General features: G+C 33.6%; 1 protein-coding gene across 1 annotated transcript in view; it reads right to left on the bottom strand.

Moving 5' to 3' along the window:
* The window catches only part of CCDC88A (coiled-coil domain containing 88A), a 123290-nt gene that overhangs the window by 69257 nt on the left and 33811 nt on the right, over positions 1 to 20222 (bottom strand). Inside the window, exons 4-8 of the mRNA XM_069494280.1 lie at positions 19146 to 19215; positions 17134 to 17192; positions 7566 to 7649; positions 5927 to 6067; positions 328 to 500 (exon numbers count right to left, since the gene is read on the bottom strand). Of these exons, the coding sequence (XP_069350381.1) occupies positions 328 to 500; positions 5927 to 6067; positions 7566 to 7649; positions 17134 to 17192; positions 19146 to 19215 (527 nt within the window). The remainder of the gene's footprint in view (positions 1 to 327; positions 501 to 5926; positions 6068 to 7565; positions 7650 to 17133; positions 17193 to 19145; positions 19216 to 20222) is intronic.

Raw genomic sequence — 20222 nt, 5'->3', positions numbered from 1 at the left:
GATTTCAAGGAATATAAAAATAAAAAATAATTAAGGAGATTCCCAATTTGCCAAGGAAGGACACTAATTTTATAAAAGAAAAGACATTAGAAAGATAGGAAGGACATAAATCCAGAATAAAGGGCATCCTTTAAATTGATAAATTTAACATTAGGAAACCATTATGCCAGTCTCCTTATTTTTCTCATTTTGACACACACTAGTGAAAACATTGACACAAACTAAAAATGGAAAGCCACTAATTTATATTCCATAAGCTTAAAAATGTTGTTTAGGTCACCTTTGGGACCATATAAATGCAATGAACCTTGAAAATCAGCAACTTACAGTTCCTGCCTAAGCCTTCTTATCTTGGCTTTAGCATCTGCCAGTTCCACTGACAGATGTTGTCGACTTTCTGTTCGCTTCATGCCTGGAGAACCACAGGGTGATTGTGCAGATGAAGAGGCATGGGGTAGGAAATGAAGACCATCGCGCTCTTCAGAGAGCTCTATGATAGTCTAAGAAATTACAGAAATAAACACAGACTCAATTTTAGTACTCTACATATCAGCAAAATAAACACATCAATACTATTCACTGAGTCTAAGTATTATACTACAATATCAAAAAAATTCATTGGCCAAAAACGTTTTAACTTTGTAATATTTAGCTGCCATTTTTAAAAGTTTCATTCAACAGTTCTGCATGAGCTATTTAGTAGGTAACCCTAGAGTAAGACTTAATATTTTCCTTTCCTAGTTTTTTAACAAAAGAAATCAATTATAATAAAATAACTAGATTAGATAGCAAATGTTAGAATGACACAAATGATTTGTTGACAAAGGAAAGAGTGATTTGTTTAGAAATGTGCTGTCCAATATGACAGCCAGTAGTACAGGTGGCTATTTAATTAAAAACTTTTTAAAGTTAAAAGTCAGTTCCTTAGTCACACTAGCCATATTTCAAGTGCACAACAGCTTTATGTCTATATGTGGCTAATGGACAGCCCAGAAATACAAACTTGCCATCGCTGCTGACTTTGACTGCTGTGCTCTAAAATTAAAAACAGGGATCTCAGAGGGACCTAACAAACCTCAGAGGTTTAGTTCAATCTCTTTATTCTGCAGTAAGGTAACTGAGGCACAGTTATTGATTTGCCCATGATCACACAACTAGCTAATAGCTATGCCAAGACTCCCACATCCTATATGCTCTACATCCTATGCACTCTCTCCTACATAGTAGCTCCAATCTGCTTCTTATCTCAAAGCGTCTCTTACTCCTTCCTCCAGAGACATTCCATAGGGCACAAACCTTCTCCATCTCTAAACCTAAACTTTAAGAGGTATTTAATCCACATGTACCTCACACAATCATGTTCCTCCATTCCATTAATTTCCCTTTTCTTTATTGGTAAATTATCTCAGGCTTTTCTTTCAAATTTCTCAGGCAAACAGAAATTGTCTTCTATGGCAATTTCAACTGTCCTACTACTCCAGAATGGGTCCAGTTACCACAATGGGACCACAAAATCACCACCCTTGATTTATTTCTCATCATCAAGTCTTATCCACCCTCACTGAATCATTGTGGTTTTTGTTTCTTTTTATAACCATCTACCAGAATTCATTTCTTTATCCTTGGGATACGTTTCAGCACCTGCATCAAGGTCTATCCTATCTTCCTGCAACTATCACTTTCAGATTCCAGTGTGCCTGCTGATAAACCACACAACATGATTTCTCAGTTCCTTTTCTCTCTACACTCTATATCCATTCCCTATCCAATGCATACAGGCTTCGTCCTTTGTGGCACGCCTCCTTTACTATCATTACCCCACATCACCATACCTACGCCTTAACCTCAACTCCTCCCCCCTTTTGCTCAGCCAAACAGATTATTCCTAGCAACTCTAGAGTTCCCACTCAGCCTGGAACTACAATTAGACTCTTAAATGTCACCCTTACTTTTGAATTTACTACTACCAGACTGTTGTCTGATGATGGCTCACTCTTTGGGGAAAAGAGGAATTTTTTTATTCAACTCCTAGCTAGGGGACTTTCCAAGATCTAATTCAGTACCATAAGTGGAAATAAAGGAATTATGTTTATTTGTGACATGAGGAAACCGAGGCTATTATTGATTAAATGACTTAACCAAAGTCACACAAGCAATGATAGGGATACCATGAATTCAAATTCAAGTTTGACTATAACACTATGTTATCTTCCTTACCTACCATCAGTTTTCTCTATTCCTGCTCCAAGATGATAAAGCTCCAAAAGAAAAACAAAAGTCACACAGCCCCACTACAGACTTTGCCATCCATTTTCAATTAATCTCTACTACCCATCTATTCTTTTACCGAAATCTTGCTGATTTCCTGGCAAATTTCTCCATGATGACTGTTGTAAATATATTCCCTTTTCTCTACTTAAGCCAATTGCAAACAGCCATCATTTACTTCCAACAAATAACCTCTCCTCCAATTTGCCAAAGAAGAAAACCACCTGGGATTAACTCCTCCCTATTATGCATTTTTTTTTTTTTTGCTCCCAACCTACATTCCTGACTTAAACATTTTCAATTTCTTTCTTTCTACTGGCTTTTTTCTCCTTGTCCTTCAAAGATATACAATTTTCTTCCATCTAGGAAAAATAAAACCATGTTCTCTCTTGCCACTTTTTGAAGCGTTCTTTGTATGTCTATTGACACTATAGAACCTGGTAGATAGTGAGTATTTAATAAATATTTGTTCCATGCACAAACAAATGAGCACTTAATTATACGCTAACTCATATTTTTTCACTTACAAATAATGCAGTTTTTCTTAATAAACGAGATATAGTCTTTCTCATACCTTCTTTGTATCTCTTGATCTCTTATCTAGTAAAGTTCAGTGCAGAAAGAGGTGCTCGAAAACACTCAACTAAGCAATTCACAAAATGGAGAACAGAAGAAAACTACAGAAGACAGATACTACATTTGAACTCAGTAGGTGATGAAATGGAGATATCAAGAGCTTCCAGATGCCAATGAAAAGAACACAGAAGAGGGAGGGAAGGAAAGAAGGGAAGGAGGGAGAACAAAACCCAGTGTAAGTGTCCAGAGGTATTTTCCATTAAGGATTATTTAGACATTGTGACTTTTTTCTAATGGTGGTAACTTCTTGAGTTACCGTACGGTACCGTACGGAAAAGGCTTTCGTACATTTTCAGAATAATCTGACAGGAAATGTTATTAAAGCAGAACTCTAATTTCATAAGCCTTCCCGGATCCTTCCAACTAGAAGTTACAAGTAAATCTTCCTTCTTTAAATTCCTATAGTATTTAAAGATATATCATTTTTGGTACTTATCACTTTAAAAATTTTACTACAGTTAATTATTTTATTAAAATAACTTCTTTACTAGCCTGTAATGATCTTTTTTGAAACACTGTGTCAGTTTGTTGCTCCCAAGTATTCTAGCATAAAATCTTCCAAACAGGTGTTTCTTAATATATATTAAGGAATGAACATAAAAAGATACATCAATGCTAAGAAAAAAAATCAGATGACCTACTAGATGACTTATTAATTCTACTTATAAAAATTATTAAGGAAAGGAATTAGAGATGTACTCAGCACAATCATGGATTTAGGCAAAGGTATTAAAATATAATGGTTAGGAACACAAGCAGTGGAGTTAAGACAGATCTGTCAAGTTACTTAACTTTTCTGAGCTCGAGTATCTTCCTTTCTAAAATGGGGTTATTGTGTAGTTTAATAAGACAGTAAGTGCTAAACTTACAGCACAAAGTCTGCCACAGAATAAACAGTGTTAATGAAGAGATCTTAAACTCATTAAAACCTACTATTTGGCTTTTAGTAAAAGGAGAGGACTGAAGTCACTGTTCTATAGCACTAAGAATAAAAAAGTAAAGAGAAATATATTTATACTGAAGTGAAAAATAACAAAAGATCAATCAAAATAGAAAAAAAGTTAAAGGGAAAATCTCGTTTCAATCCAACTGAATGATACAAAATCATTAGATTTATATACTATCTTTACATTTGTCTAATATCTGGTCATTATTTTTAATGACCTTTCTAATGCATCTACTGGTGACGCAAATTGGGGAAAAAAACTTCTCCAGAGAATTGGATTTAAACCAGCTAACAACTTGTTTCCCAAATATCTGATACAGGAGAATATGACCACTTTTTTTATTCCTTGTTTAAAAAAAAATTTAACAAAACTACTTAATCAGGCAGAATTAATATAGAGGTTTTTCGAACAATCAATCTATACAGTGTTTCATATTCCTTTTAGTTTTGTCAGAGTCATGTAATGACAGATATTTTGTTCACTCCATATTAATCACTTCATTTAAATGAGAGCAAACATTTTATACATGCCCATCAGTCATATAAAACCAAAGTACAGATTTTTAGAAGTAATTTCTCAGAAACTAGAGGATACCTTATTGTAATACCTGAATAACTTCAAATACAGAGGAATGTTCTAGAAAATGAATAAAGCAGTAAAAAGACACTAAAACAAAAAGACGACACAGCATATGGTTCAAAATTAGACTGAAATGGAATGATCTAAGTATCTCAGGATAAGTTTTATACATAGTAGGGATGTTTTTCAATTTACTCTTTCCTGTCTTTGGTCTCACTGCCCTCACTTTTTAAAAACAAATTGTTCCTCTAAAAAGGTTTGTTTATTTATTTATTTATTTATTTTTAAGAGACAGGCTCTTGCTTGGATACTTAGACTGGAGAGCAGTGGTGTGATCATAGCTCACTGTAGGCTCAAACTCCTAGGCTCAAGTGATCCTCCTGACTAGCTAGGACTATGGGTGCATGCCACTGAGCTCAGCTAATTTTTTGTTTTGTTTTGTTTTGTAGAGACAGGGGTCTCATTATGTTGCTTAGGCTGGTCTCGAAATTCTGGCCTCCAGCAATCCTCCTGCCCTGGCCTCCCAGAGTGCTGGGATTACAGGTGTGAGCCACCACAGCCACTCTTATTTATTTCTTATATTTCCTTCTCTTTTAATGCCTGAAGAAAAATCGAAAATTCTCATCCAAACTGAATACCCTCATAGAGATGTGAAAGCTTTGTTCTGGGGGAAAAAAAAAAAAAAATCTTTAGGAATTTTCTCTATGTAGTCTTTTATTGGTCTCAGGAGTAATCATACAAATTCTCTATAAATGAACTCAAAACTGTCTCTCGCATGTAAATGGAACAAATGATAAAAGTTATACGTTCTCCTGAATGTCAGAGTACTTTGCTCTGCTATTAAGAAAATATTACTCACCACCACATGCACTACAGTCTAGACTTCCCTAAAATTATAAACTGCTTTCACAGAGTGCAGACAGAAAATGTGGTGCAATTTTACTCTCTTTAAAAAGCAAAGTTCTATCTTCAAGGAACTTATAATAATTCTTTTTAAACTCACACTTCATCATACTAACTACAAAAATTTGAGATCTTTTGTGAGACATTTTATTCAGAACACCTGTTATTCTCCTTTTATTAATATTTATTTTTCCAACTTCAAAATGTGGCAATAAAACTAAGAAGTTAACCCTAAGCAAATTCTTATGCTTCAAGGCAATGATTTTTCCACTTACATCAACCATATTTTCAGTTTCACACTTCTGTATTGTTGCCAGAGATGTGAGGGTGACTTGAAAAACACACAGAAGCAAAATCAAAATAATACTAATTTAAAATGAAAGGAGAAAAGAAAACTTAATTGCAATTCATTTACTAGCAATTTAGGGTTCTTATACATCCTTCTGGTTTAAGTGTGTTTCACAACAAAAAAGACATAGTGCCTTATTACCTGTCCCTAAGAAACAGAGTGTTAATTCTGAAAAACTTCTAAGGCTACTATTTTCTTTTTTGGAAAGCAAATTTTCACAATATACTGAAAGAAATTTACAAACCTCTGAATGTTCATCTCTCTCATCTATAAGTCTTTTTAGATGCAATGCCATATTTTTCAAGAGCGGTTCTATGTCCTCCTGAGACATATCAGTCACTTCCATCCACTGCAGATCAAACACATTTTCCTGATTATGGGTTACCTTTAGAAAAGCAACAACAAAAAAAAAGGCTAATATTGAAAAATCTATTTCATTATAGTACAGTATTAGCTAAAATATTATGTAACTCATACAATAAAAATATGAAAAGCCAATATATCAAAAGAATATTTGAAATTAATGATAAAACATTGTAACTAAAAATTATTAAATATAATCTTTAAATTAATTTAACATTCATTTTCTAGTCAACAGCAACAAAAAATTAATTCAAGGCATTCCTAAGGGAAATTAAATTGATACATCTGACAACTTTTTTAACAAAATCAATTAACTTTTCTTTAGGTAAGACTTTTAATTTATTTTACTTGAATTCAAAAGCAAGAGGTTTTTAATCTTGTAGGGTACATATTATTGCACTTTTATATTTGGAATAGCTAAGTCTTCATAGATTCTGAAGATCACACTGTTGTGAATCTTAGGAGAAAGGATTCTCATTATATTACAAGAATGGAAAAGTTATATAAGTGAATATTTATTGGTTATTTTCTATTTCTCGCTGTGATTTTGATATGTTGCTTTAACTTTTACAACAAATAGCAAAAATTAACTTTCAAGGATGATGGCAAATTCAGTAACTTGGAATACTTAGCATTTATTCAAAATTAAATAAAACCACATAGCTAGCACAAACAAACATGTATAAAGGGAGACTACCAATAAAACTATATCTTGTAAAGTACAAATATGCTTACTGTTGACAATTATGTTACAAGAAATCTGGGCTCTATGAATGTTAACTAAGCGAAAAGATAATCTGTGGAACACAAAGTCATCTAAATAAAGAATATTTTAAGTACTATAAATTTTCACTATTTAAAAATTTTCTCCTTTCCCTTTTCTTATCAACATGTAAAATTCAATATATTGTAATTCTAAAAAGTCGTTATGAGACTAAAAACCCAAGGATAGAAGCAGAAATAGCAGCTTTTAAAGTCAATCTTAACAAATTTTATTAACTTCAATTATTTGACACTACACAATATACCCTAGATTTAAGTTTTATATGATTGCTACAAATCATTGTGTTGATAATTCAAGTACTATCTTCAATAAAAATTATACTATGTCCATTCATTCAAAAGAAAATCACTAGAATGACTAAGCCTATCATCTTCCCTCATTATTGCTTTAAATTACAAGCAGCGTTCCACTTTCAGCTATTTCCATTCACTAAACTATTCATTCTGTCTGTCTAACAAAGACATATATACTTCATTCCTCAAATAACACTTTCTGCCTATGTCCCTATAGATAAAGGCAACAGTACATTTGTAGTTAGCACTGTGCCATGTATAAGATGATTCATTTAAAGAACTATCTCTAAAGAGAAGATAATTTGTATAAAAGCAGGATGTATTTGTATTTCATCTTGATTTGTTCTTGCTTAACCTTATGACTTTAAGTATTTTCGGATATATACAAATAAACATACCACAGTTTCATAAACAGAACATAAAAATTATATACAGGTCATTACCTCTTGAATATGTGCGGCAACTGCTGCTTTTGTATCAAAATCTAAACCTTGAATTCTTTCAATGAATTCTTCTTTTTTCTGACACTAAAATAAATGAATAAAATAAGCATTCATACTTTGTAGGGTATAGTCCTTAATATGTTACATACAACTAAACTTCATCAGGCTTACCTATGTTTTGAACAGTACAGTAAGGGTTTTGTTTTGCATTTAAATTGTCCAATATGCTTACCTAATAAACAGATAGCAATTTAGAAATACATATTTTAAAAAGCAAAGCAATGAAAATCTATACTATTTTTATGCTGGAAAGTTCTACAGTGGGAAACCATTACACAACCCATCTGAGGTCAGTACAATATTATTATGCTAACTTTACAAACAGAGAAGTAAAGAATCAAGAACTTGTTTCAGGGAGGATAAGTTACTTGCCAAAAAACACAGTGAGTCAGTGGCAGAATTCGGAATACAGCCAAAATGCTCAGTCAGTCCCTGGCTATCACCAAACAACACAGCCTTTCTTCTTGGAAAAAAAATTTTTAAGCAATTTTTATTTCAAGCTTACAATTCATTCTCACATCTTCATCCCATCAATCTTAATAAAAGAAACCCACTTTTGTAGCCCGGATCAACATTTATAGGGTAATACAATAAATATCTGACTTGTTCCTAACATAACAAAAATTTACCAGGGGTAAAATTTAAGAAGGTATATACAAGTACACATGTAACCAAATAGAATAAAGGCAGCAATTCTTTATTGTGTAACTTTTTTAAAAAGCTTTATGTAAATTAAAATTATTTAAATGTGAACCTAATCTTTTTTCCTTCCAGTCAGTATCAACAGTTTAACATGCACCTTAATCTCTGCCTCTATCTACATCTTGTATGTTGCAAATCCAAATGCTAGTATAACTGTATTGTTGTAGCTACTAAATGAGAAGTGCATACAAAATAGAAAGCACTGCCTTGTCTAACTTAGATCCATCTCCTGGGCCAATCACTGAAATACTAGTGAAGACAATATATTCACAAAAGGAAAAACTGGTTCTTTGATCATGAAACTTACAAGGCTCTGATTTATACTCTATATATTTATAGAGTATTGTAACACTCTATTTCTATTGCCATACAATTTAACTAAGCACACTATCATCAGTGCAGAAAGTTCTATATCTTGTAAAAAACAAAATTATTATGATTATATGGCTAAAACTAAATTACCCGGAATGTACACTTCCTAGTTGTGATTACGAAGTCAGAGTTTTGGGTGGATGGGATAAAAATTAGTAGGTTTAAAAATAAAAATTTGTCTAGCAAATAGTATTTGACAGGCCTTGTGAGAACAATTAAGAATTACTATTAGTTGTACATTTGTAGCATACATAAAATAGCATACATAAAATAACTGACTTTTCAGGTATAGTAACCTCAATTTTTTAGTGCCTTTAAAATTGTTGACCTATACATAGTTTCTGAGTCAATCAGAATATAAAATGGCAGTTATTATAAAAGGCAATGATTATGACTCACCAAAGAGTCCCCCAATTTAACTGCCATATCTTTCTCTGCTTTCAGTTTAAACTAAACTTCCCTCTTCTAAGCCCCAGAACTGTTTCTTTATTTAAAACTATATTTAGGAGCTCACCCATGAGCATAGTCTCAATATAAATCAATGAGAATTTTTCCTTTACCCTTAAATTGCACAGAGTTTCTACTAATTCTCATCTTATTTTAAACTCTAAGAGTTTTAAGAATTCTGAAAATGTTTTATAAATAGGCTTTCTTAAAGAATGATGAATTAATTCCACAGGATCTTAGAGGATAGAAAAGAAAAAGACTGTCAAGAGGAAAAAGACAGAAAAAGATTCAAACTCTAAAGTTGAATAATCAGACCAAATGTTCCATATCAGCACTGGATAATACAGTAATCACTAGCTACATGTGTCTCCTGAGTACTTGAAATGTAGCTAATGCAACCAAGAAATTGAAATTTTAATTTTATTTAATTGTAATTAATTTTAATCCAAATAGCCACGGGTGGCCAGGGGGCTATTGTAACAACTTAGCTCCAGAGCATAAGAAAGAGTTTAAGAGTTTAAGCTCTTAATACATTATTCCTCAAATTCCTCGTATTTTCACCTAGTACTTTCAGTGCTCTCTCATCTTGAAAAAAGAAGATAGGTTTATGTGGAAAAACTATACTAAAAAGGAAAGGGCACCCAGAACAAGCTATCGAACAAAAAAATAATAAAATAAGAAACACCTTATAGCATTTTAATTAAGAATAAGAAAAGTAATCACATCATAGTTCTTAACAAATCACAGTTCTACCAAAGACCAAAATAAGCCATATAAAAGAAATAAAAATAGAAAAATTAAAATTCTCTCTTTAGAAGATTATCCAAAAAACCCAGAAAATAACAAATGTTGGTGCAAACCGGATATGGCAAAACTGAAACCTTTGTGTATTGTTAATGAGAATGTAAAATGCTATAGCCACTATGGAAAACAGTATGGCAATTACTAAAAAAATTAAAAGTACAATTACCATATATGGTCCAGCAATTCCACTTCTGAGTAGATGCCCAAAAGAATTGAAAGCAGGGACTCAAACAAATATTTGTAAACAAAATGTGGTGTATATACACACCACGGACTATTATTCAGCCTTAATAAGGAAGGAAATTCTGACACACTATAACATGGATGAACGCTGAAGACATGCTAAGTGAAATACGCCAGTCAAAAGGACAAATACTGTACAATTCCATTTATTAATACATGAGGTACCTAGCGTAATCAAATTCACAGAGGCAGAAAGTAATATGGTGATTGCTAAGGGCCAGTGGCAAAGCAGATGGGGATTTATTATTTAAAGGGCATAGAGTTTTAGTTGTTTTGTTTTTTTTTTTTTTGAGACAGAGTCTCACTCTGTTGCCTGGGCTAGAGTGAGTGCCGTGGCATCAGCCTAGCTCACAGCAACCTCAAACTCCTGGGCTCAAGCGATCCTACTGCCTCAGCCTCCCAAGTAGCTGGGACTACCAGCATGCACCACCATGCCCAGCTAATTTTTTCTATATATATATTTTAGTTGGCCAGATAATTTCTTTCTATTTTTAGTAGAGACGGGGTCTCGCTTTTGTTCAGGCTGGTCTTGAACTCCTGACCTCGAGCGATCCACCTGCCTCGGCCTCCCAGAGTGCTAGGATTACAGGTGTGAGCCACCGTGCCCGGCCGAGTTTTAGTTTTAAAAGACAAGAAAAGTTCTGGAGATGGAAGGCAATACCGGTTATACAACAATGTGAATGTAAAACGATGTGAATACCACTAAACTGTATACTTAAAAATGGTTAAAATGGTAAAATTCATATTATGTGTATTTTACAATTTAAAAATAAAATTTAAAATCAAAACAATATCTGTAATAGCAAAAGAAATTCCCTATTTTTTTTTAATTTTTTAAGAGATGAGGTTCTCACTATGTTGCCCAGGTTGGTCTTGAACTCTTGACCTCAAGTGCTCCTCCTGCCTCAGCCTCTGGAGTAGCTGGTACTGCAGGCACAAGTCACCATGCCACATTTGCTATTTTTATACAGTCTCAGAAAAAGAAATGTCTCAGCTAGAAATTATTTTATTTCCTAAAAAAGTAATATGATAATTAAAGTTCTAAAACACTAATTTTTAAGATGCTTTACGGATCACTGATAGGTAAACAATAGACCATAGCCCTCAAACTGACCAAGTTCAAAACTGGTTTTCAGAGTCAAATACTAACATTAGAATGGCTTCTGAGTGTACAAATAAAGGTCAAAATTTTAATTCCAACCACACTTGACACTCAGTTACTGTAAACACTACCCAACCTGACCAAAGTCCAAAATAAGTAATATTTCTGGATACGAAATAGCCAGCACTGATATAAAACATAAGTTTTGCTGAAAAAGGGTGAATTTTACATGGTCTTAGAACAAAGAAATTTCCAAACAACAAACACTGCAAAAATTTTTTCCTTCTGTTCAGAATGACTTTGCTTGGGAATCTCACATCTCAGGGCTATAATGAAGCGCCATACATCTGTGAAAATCCTAAAAAGAATCTAGAAGAACTTGACTGGGTTACCCAGCCAATAATAAAAATGCCCAAATCCTGGCCTTAGACGGTTTTCTTCATATTCAAAGTTATTTCTATTGCCTTTATTTATGTATGATCAAGGATTAAAAAGTCTTAATTCTAATTTATTCTGTGAGATAAAATCTTTGGATAGCAGTTAACATTACTGTTTTTGAATGCTGCTTCCTCTTAAGAATTTTGTAATTCTTTCTTCAAAAGAGGAAAAATTTTTTCTATTTCCTAATGCTTGCTTTTCTAAAATTTCTTTTTATAAATATATCTTTTGTAACCTGTGGCACCCTGAATTCCTGAACAGTAATATCATATCAGCAAGCTTTATCTTGCTATTTCTACCTACAGTTATAACAGATAAAATTGACCCAGATATGGGAAAACATTTGTGCCACTTTTATATTATACTAGAATTTTAACCTGTTCAACTACTAGATGAACACATATTCTATAAGAAAGGACATTCTAAAAAGTGTTCCAACAATATATGTTGGCTGAAGTTTTATGCTAATAATTGTTGTGATGAAATTAATAGCTCCTAGAATTGATGATACACCTTGGTTTCTTGTTCTGAAGCACATTAGTATCAATAAAGATTTCTAATTGTTTATATAGTCACAGCTGAAGGCCAAAAGGAGATTTTGATTGTTATGCATATGATTTATTACCACTAGTGTCTCCAAAATGCACCCAAAGATGAATTCTAAACCTTATCTTCAAGTAGCAAATCCAGTCCTTCATAACCCAATCCATGTAAACTCTCCAGTCTAAAATCTCTTGCCATTCTTCCCCATGTTATTAATACATTCCAGCTATACTTGATGTTCCCTGAGTACGTTGTTTTCCCAACATCTTTGCTCTCACTTCAAAATATTACCTCATCAGAGGCCTTCTCTAATACTTCAAACAGACTTAAGAAAATATTAATACCTCTATTCACATCAATGTGTTTTGCATTACGGTTATTATCACCTTGTACTGTTAGTGCTTGGGCTGCCTCTAAAATTTAAATTCCTTGAGCTTCGTATCTTTTTTCTAAAATCTGATCTAAAAAATATTGGTTCATTCTGTGTTTTAAAAGTATTGATGACCTTATTTTTTTTTAATGCTTACAATATAACAGGTGCTATAGTGAAGGTGTATACAGTAATCTATAATACTATGTTTGGAGGATGTCCAGGATCCAAATCCAGTCCTCCAAATCCAAATCCATCTATTAATATAACAGGTGTTATACTACTTTGGATTCTAGACATCCTCCAAATATAGTATAAATATTATAGATTATTCTTCACTGGCTCTAGCCACAGTTTCCTAAAGTCACTCTCTAACATTAATAATATATTTTGTTTATTGGCTCTTTGAACTATTCTCAAGTTAAAATAAATGATACAGTTAAAGAACCCAACCTTAAAGCTTACCTCCACAATGCCCTGTTCTCTCTAAACATCTCAAAACCATCTTTATTTTCCAGGTTACTTTATAATGTCATACCCATGCATATTTATGTAATTATCTTCTTACATAATTTTCCCATTCTGTACCTTCTCTTACACGTTAGTCTACCCAAACATTTTCCCTCCCTTTTCTAATAACCATTTGAAATATCTACCTTACAAACCTTTTCCAGATTATATGAATCTAAAGTACAGGTAAATATAACAAGCTAATATGTCCATAGGAAAAATTAAGAATATTTAACATGATAGAAAAACCTTGTTTTAATTACATGCCAAAATTACAGATATTAATATAAACTATTTTAGAAGGTAGGCTCCTTACAAGGCCAGGACTATTTATACATCATTTTGCTTTATGCAGCATTTAGTTCTGTGTATCAATAAGAAGGACTGTACATATCTGATGATAGTTGATTTCTGAGCAATGCTTCATTAAATAGTTTTAGGAAAAATTTTGTGGTGGCTCATGCCTATAATCCCATGGCTTTGTGAGGCAGGAGGATCGCCTGAGGCCAGGAGTTTAAGACCAGCCTGGGCAACATAGTGAGACCCCATCTCTACAAAAAATTTTAAAATTAGCCATGTGTGGTGAGATGAGCCTGTAGTCCTAGCTACTCGGGAGGTGAAGGCTGAGGCTGAGGTGGGAGGACTACTTGAGCCCAGGAGTTCAAGGCTGCAGTGAACTGTGATTGAGACACTAAACTCTAGCCTGGGTGACAGAGGGAGACCCTATCTCTTAAAAAAAAAAAAAAAAAGTCCATTTCATAGCTCTGCTTTATTTCACTAGTAAAGTAAAATGTTGTAAGTTGTTTTAAAACATGAACATCAACAGTCATCCAAGTATAAAATATTCTTGCTAAATTTCTTTAGGAAACACCCATCGGCAGAACTAGAAAAGTAGCAGTTGGTTAACCTATTAAAGCTTTAGTTAGAAAAAAGAACATTGTTTCAGGACATCCATTTTCTAGCATATGGGAATACTATTATGTAAGTTATAGAAAATAGGTGGGGAGGCCGGGTGCGGTGGCTCACGCCTGTAATCCTAACATTCTGGGAGGCCAAGGCAGGAGGACTGCTTGAGCTCAGGAGTTTGAGACCAGCCTGAGCAAGAGCGAGACCCCATCTCTACTAAATATAGAAAAATTAGCTGGGCATTGTGGCGCGGGCCTATAGTCCCAGCTACTCGGGAGGCTGAGGCAAGAGGATTCCTCTAGCCCAGGAGTTTGAGCTTGCAATGAGCTACAATGGCACCACTGCACTCTACTCAGGGCGACAGATCAAGACTCTTGTCTCCAAAAAAAATTTAAAAAAAGAAAAAAAAGAAAATAGGTGGGGATAAGTGGCTCAGATTTTTTAGTCTTTTTTATTCTTCTTACAGATAATATTAACTAATGATCGGTTCTTTAGTATCTTGAGGCTTTTCCCTAAACTGCTCATTAAAAAAAGGTCCTTGGTTCTGCTCCATTCCCACTGTCAATTTTAGTAACCAGCAATAACAACTAAGAAATAACCAGCAGTAACAACCAAATTTATACTGTCACTATGTTATCTAAATACACGTAACACTCACCAACAAAGGGTATTTTTAAAAGCAAATACAGTACATAAAGTCTGTAAATAATTAAGGATCTGTTTCTAACTCAGGATCTGATGACCAAATTAGAACAGGAATGACTATAAACACCATATTTAACTTAATATTTAATCAACTGTGAAGTAAACACCTGCACATTATATAGCATGAAACAGTAATAACATACTTTGTTTAAGAATATAGCTCCCAAGCAGTCCGCTCTAAAAGCCAATGCTCTCTTGGATATATAATTTCTGATATATATATATGCAAAAAATTACCAGTGGTCACATTATTTATTTGTTTACAAATAAACTTTCACAAAGAAGACAGACAGTTTAAAGCAGCATTGTAGGCCAGGCGCAGTGGCTCACGCCTGTAATCCTAGCACTCTGGGAGGCGGAGGCGGGAGGATTACTCGAGGTCAGTTCGAGACCAGCCTGAGCAAGACCAAGACCCCATCTCTACTAAAACATAGAAAGAAATGATTTGGACAGCTAAAAATATATAGAGAAAAAAATTAGCTGGGCATGGTGGCACATGCCTGTAGTCCCAGCTACGCGGGAGGCTGAGGCAGAAGGATAGCTTGAACCCAGGAGTTTGAGGTTGCTCTGAGCTGGGCTGATGCCACGGCACTCTAGCCCGGGCAACAGAGCGAGACTCTGTCTCAAAAAAAATAAAATAAAATAAAATTAAAAAAAAGCAGCATTGTAATCACTCATTGGAACAATGGTTGATTCAATGAAAAATCAACATAGTATACAATAGGTTTTGAACTCAAACCATAGTTGAAGTTGGTCGGAAGGTACTGAGTTATCTCAACTGATTGCTCAGTCAGTTACAGATGGAAATCCTTGCCCTACTCTTTGCCCCCTTCTCACTACTGCACTTGACTAGTCTTAAAAAATAAAAAACAAAAATAAAAAAATAAAAAAACCAGAGTTGAATTTCAGTTCTTTGCTCTAGTAGCAATATGACCTACATTTAGAGTGACCATCCTGGTTTGCCTGGGACTATCCCAGTTTATACATGCAGTTCCACTATAATTATTAACAGCACCTTCTTTGACTTTCCCAAGTCCCTAATTTGGAAAATAACTTAACTATCACCCTATCTAAACACCAATCTCCTTACCTGAAAAAAGATATTATGAGAAAACCTACATAAGGTATAATATCTGACACAAAGTAAGCATTTAATAAATCATAGCTCCTATTATTACTAATTATAGTCATTGATCAAAGAGCAATATAATAATAACCCACACTCCTACAACATTTTTCATAAATTCTACCTCACCCCCCTTTTTTTTCAGAGACAGAGTCTCGCTCTGTCGCCCAGACTAGAGTGTAGTGGCATGATCATAGCTCACTATAACCTGGAACTCCTGGGCTCAAGCAATCCTCTTGCCTCAGCGTCCCAGGTAGCTGGGACTACTACAAGTGCACACCACCACACTGGCTAATTTTTTAAATTTTTTTGTAGAGACGGGCTTGCTATGTTGTCCTATGTTGCTACGTTGGCCAGGCTGGTCTTGAACTCCTGGCCTCAAGCAATTCCCTGCCTTGACCTCCCAAAGTGCTGGGATTATAGGCGTGAGCCACACTATGCCTAGCCCTGCCTTTTTTTTTTTTTTTTTTAATTTCAGAATATTAAGGGAGTACAAATGTTTTAGGTTACATGACTTATTTTTGTAATGTTTTGAGTGCTGCTATAGGTGTGCCTGTCACCCAGATAGTCTTGGACAGTGCCCATTAGGTTGGTTTCTTCCCCTCCCTCCCCCAGCCCTGTTTCTTTCCACTGAGTTTTACTTCCCTCTGTGCACTTGTGTGCTCATTGGTTAGTTCCTATTTAATAGTGAGTACATGTGGTGTTTTTTTTTTCCATTCTTACGATACTTCACTTAGGAGAATGGTCTGCAGTTCCATCCAGATTGTTGCCAAGGTATTATTAATTCCTCTTTTTATGGCTGACTAGTATTCCACGGTGTACATATAACATTAAAACATACAACATTAAAAAGGAGGCAGGGTTTTTTTAGTGTTAATCCCCCTTCCCTTCTTCTAAAACATAACACATATGCAAACATAAATCATAAGGATATTTTGGGAGGAGTTTTTAAGGGTACTTCTGAGGCAACATGAAAAACCTGGGGTCATTAGAAGCCTCAGAATAAGAATAATTAAAAATTAGAAATGATATAACTATAATATATCCAAAGTTTGAAACAGAAAAGGTAATCTCAAGATAATCTTCAAGATAATCTCCTTAGGAGGTTATACAGTTATTTAAAATTGTCTAACACAAATTTCAAAAACCAATGGTCCAGCCTTAAGTCTTTCAGAACTAGAATCTGAAAAAAACAAAAGAGGTTGTTAAAATGAAAATATGAAGAAATATTTTAACTTACTTGAACTGCACAACCCAGTAAAAGTAAAAGCAGCTTTTTAACTTCTTCTGTGCCTTGTTCTGAAATAAAAACAATTACTAAGCACAACTTTTTATTCTATTTCAATTCTTTTTCTTATATTGGAAGAATCACTTCTAGAGGTAATGTTCACAATAATTTGATTTAGTCTATAAGCAAATACAGTGGAGAATTTTAAAAAGCTCTGTGTGTACGACATGGTAACAGAAGAAGAAGTGGGCAAGAACTGCAATTTTGAAGGGCTGCAGGATACATAAATAGGCTTCAAGGCTCTGTGCAATAAGAATGCTAACTATGAATCCATTCCTTTTCCATAAATGCTTATACTACACCAGCTTGCCAAATCAAGAACCTACCAAATTATGCTGATACAGGGGCATGCCACAAAGGCAGCCAAAATGGCTCCTAATAGGTCTGGCTCCTCTTAGGCCTATTAGTGTTTTCTTACTAAAATACAGATCTTATGATTCCTTTACCTATAAAATTTAAATGGTTTTCCACTGTGTAAGTTCATGAGAATCAGAATCTTAAATGTGTTACCGTGAGGTTGTTAAAATAAATGTACATAACAAGCTAGATAGAAGTTAACGATCTGTAACAGAACTGAAGAGAATATTCCCTAACAGCATTCAATTAAGATTTTCTTAAAATATTCAGCTGGTAAAAAAAAAAAAAAAATTACTTCTTTGGGCCAGATTTTCAGCATCAGGCAAGCCTGTCTATGAAAAAGTCCAAATCTTTTCAGACATTTCCTCCTAGAAACAGCCTACTTTCTAGCTATACTGAGCCATGTTAATCACCATTCTTCCCAAATATACATACATACACACTCCTCTGACTTCACTTCTGCTATTCTCTATGCCTGTCTTTTCTTCTCCTATCTCCTCATTCCCTAGAGAACTACTTATTAATCACAATCCTAGGCACAGCTCTTAACATCTCTGTGTAGTCTTTCCTGAGCCAATCACCAATGGTCCCCAAACTTCACTAATATGTTAATTTTAAGAATAATTGCTCAATATTTTATATGGCTTAACATTCTGTACAGCTCTGTTTCATACTAATTATTACTAATGAATAATTTCCTAGTAATCTGTGCATCTCTTACCAAACCACAAGATTCTCTAGAACATGGACCATCTCTTTATATTCCTGGTCCCTAACTTGGTAGGTACTTACTAACTACATGTAGAACTGAAAATAATTCCATCCTCCATGCAAAATTTTTTTCATTTTTTTATCTGTATAATCAAACATTCCAGGGTATCTCTAAAGACTATCCAAACTCCTAATTCACCCATTTTAATTATTAGTTTCCTTTATAAAACTAGTTGTTTGATTTTAGTTTTGATTTTGGTTTTATTTTTGTTTGTTTTGACTGAGAAGATATATTTAATTTGGTTAACATATGGCTGTAAGGATAAGTCCACTGTTGAAACTAGTAGGTAGCTGCTAATTTCCCCAACTGTTTAAAAATTAAAACTCTGAAATATCACACTTAAAATGCAATAAAGGGCAGAAAATTTTGAAGAAAATAATTTAAAAGATCAGAAGTAGTTTAGCATAAATTAAAACGTATCAGTAAAAGCTAAGATTCAAACAACTCTGGCAATGGTAGATAGTAGATATATAAATAGAAACCTGAAAATTATTTCAAAATTGTATTTTTTCTAAGGTTATATTTCTTCAAACTTATAACTACCATCATCTACTTTACTTGTTTATAATGAGACACTAAAAATCATCTCAGAAAAGTATCAGTTTGATATAGTAGGAAAAACACTGGACTTAATGTAAAATTTATGTCTGTTTTCACCCACAACTTATAAATATTTAAGCTTGTTTTCTCTCTATAAAATGGAACATCGCTTCCAACTTCTACAGAGTTGTGAAAAACCTAGTGAGTTAATATAAACAAGCAAGTTCTTGGTAAGCACTATGGTACTGCACAAAGATAAGACATTTTATCACATTATGTTAATTTTAATACTTACCAGAGAAGGGATTTTTGCCAATGATTAAGACATTTGGCAGTGACATCATGATCAATTGCTGCAAAGTCTCCTATGAAAAGATATCCAATAATTGTTATAAGGGTAATGCTGACTAGGTAATTACTCATCAAACTATAACTTATGATTTGTACACTTTTCTGCTGGCATGCTATACTACAACTAAAAAAAATGAAAGATATATAAGGGCTTAAATTGTTTCTAACTTTAAATTAATGACTTAAACAACTAAAATAATAATACCAGATAGATTTAAGTTAATATATCAAAAGTCTACAAAATAAAAGTGTACAACTCAATTGGTCTAATGTTTTATCATTTGGAAATCTGAGGTTTTAGGTGAGAAAAAGTTAAGCAACATTCCTCAATAAAAGATTGAGCATGTGTATCTTTTTGTTATTTCTCTGAGGGTACTAAAAATGTCAACTGATATTAAAAATTAAGAAAGCTTCCTCAACATGGATAAAGCAAAAAACAAAAATTTAAAAAAGAAAGCTAATTACTTTATTAAAAATCCTATCTTATAAATCATTTCATGAAAGTGGGTTCTTTCTCAGTATATTATTCCTCTCCTGTATGTACAACAGATGTTTAACTTCCTTTGACTTCTGTTAAACTTTAGTGACAAGAATAAATGTATATGCTGACAGTACAAGATCATTCAGAAAGAATTGAATGCTTTCAAGTTATTCATTTTAGGTAATACATCAAGTGTGCAACTTCGCCTTTTCCTTGAAGAAATGAAGGAACACATCATGTCTGCCATCATAACCCACTGACACTGATGATATGCAAAGGGTCTGGGATGAATTAAGACTACAACACTGATGGTGCCATGTGATACTACTGAATCTTTCCAAGATTATAGAAATAACTATGATAGTCTCCTTACAAATTGGCTTTGACTACATGTTCAGATATAACTCATTACTAAGGAATAAGTTTTTGAAAAGAATTCAAGTCTTTTTGAATCCTTTATTTAACTTAATACTATAATGAGGAAGCAAATAACCATGAAAAATACTATAAAAAGTTAACTTGTACTGCTTTTGAAAGATG

This window comes from Eulemur rufifrons, chromosome 19, assembly GCF_041146395.1.
Source record: "Eulemur rufifrons isolate Redbay chromosome 19, OSU_ERuf_1, whole genome shotgun sequence".
Lineage (NCBI taxonomy): Eukaryota > Metazoa > Chordata > Mammalia > Primates > Lemuridae > Eulemur > Eulemur rufifrons.
Note: the sequence above shows the minus strand (reverse complement) of the source record. Positions and strands in the feature narration are given on the sequence as shown.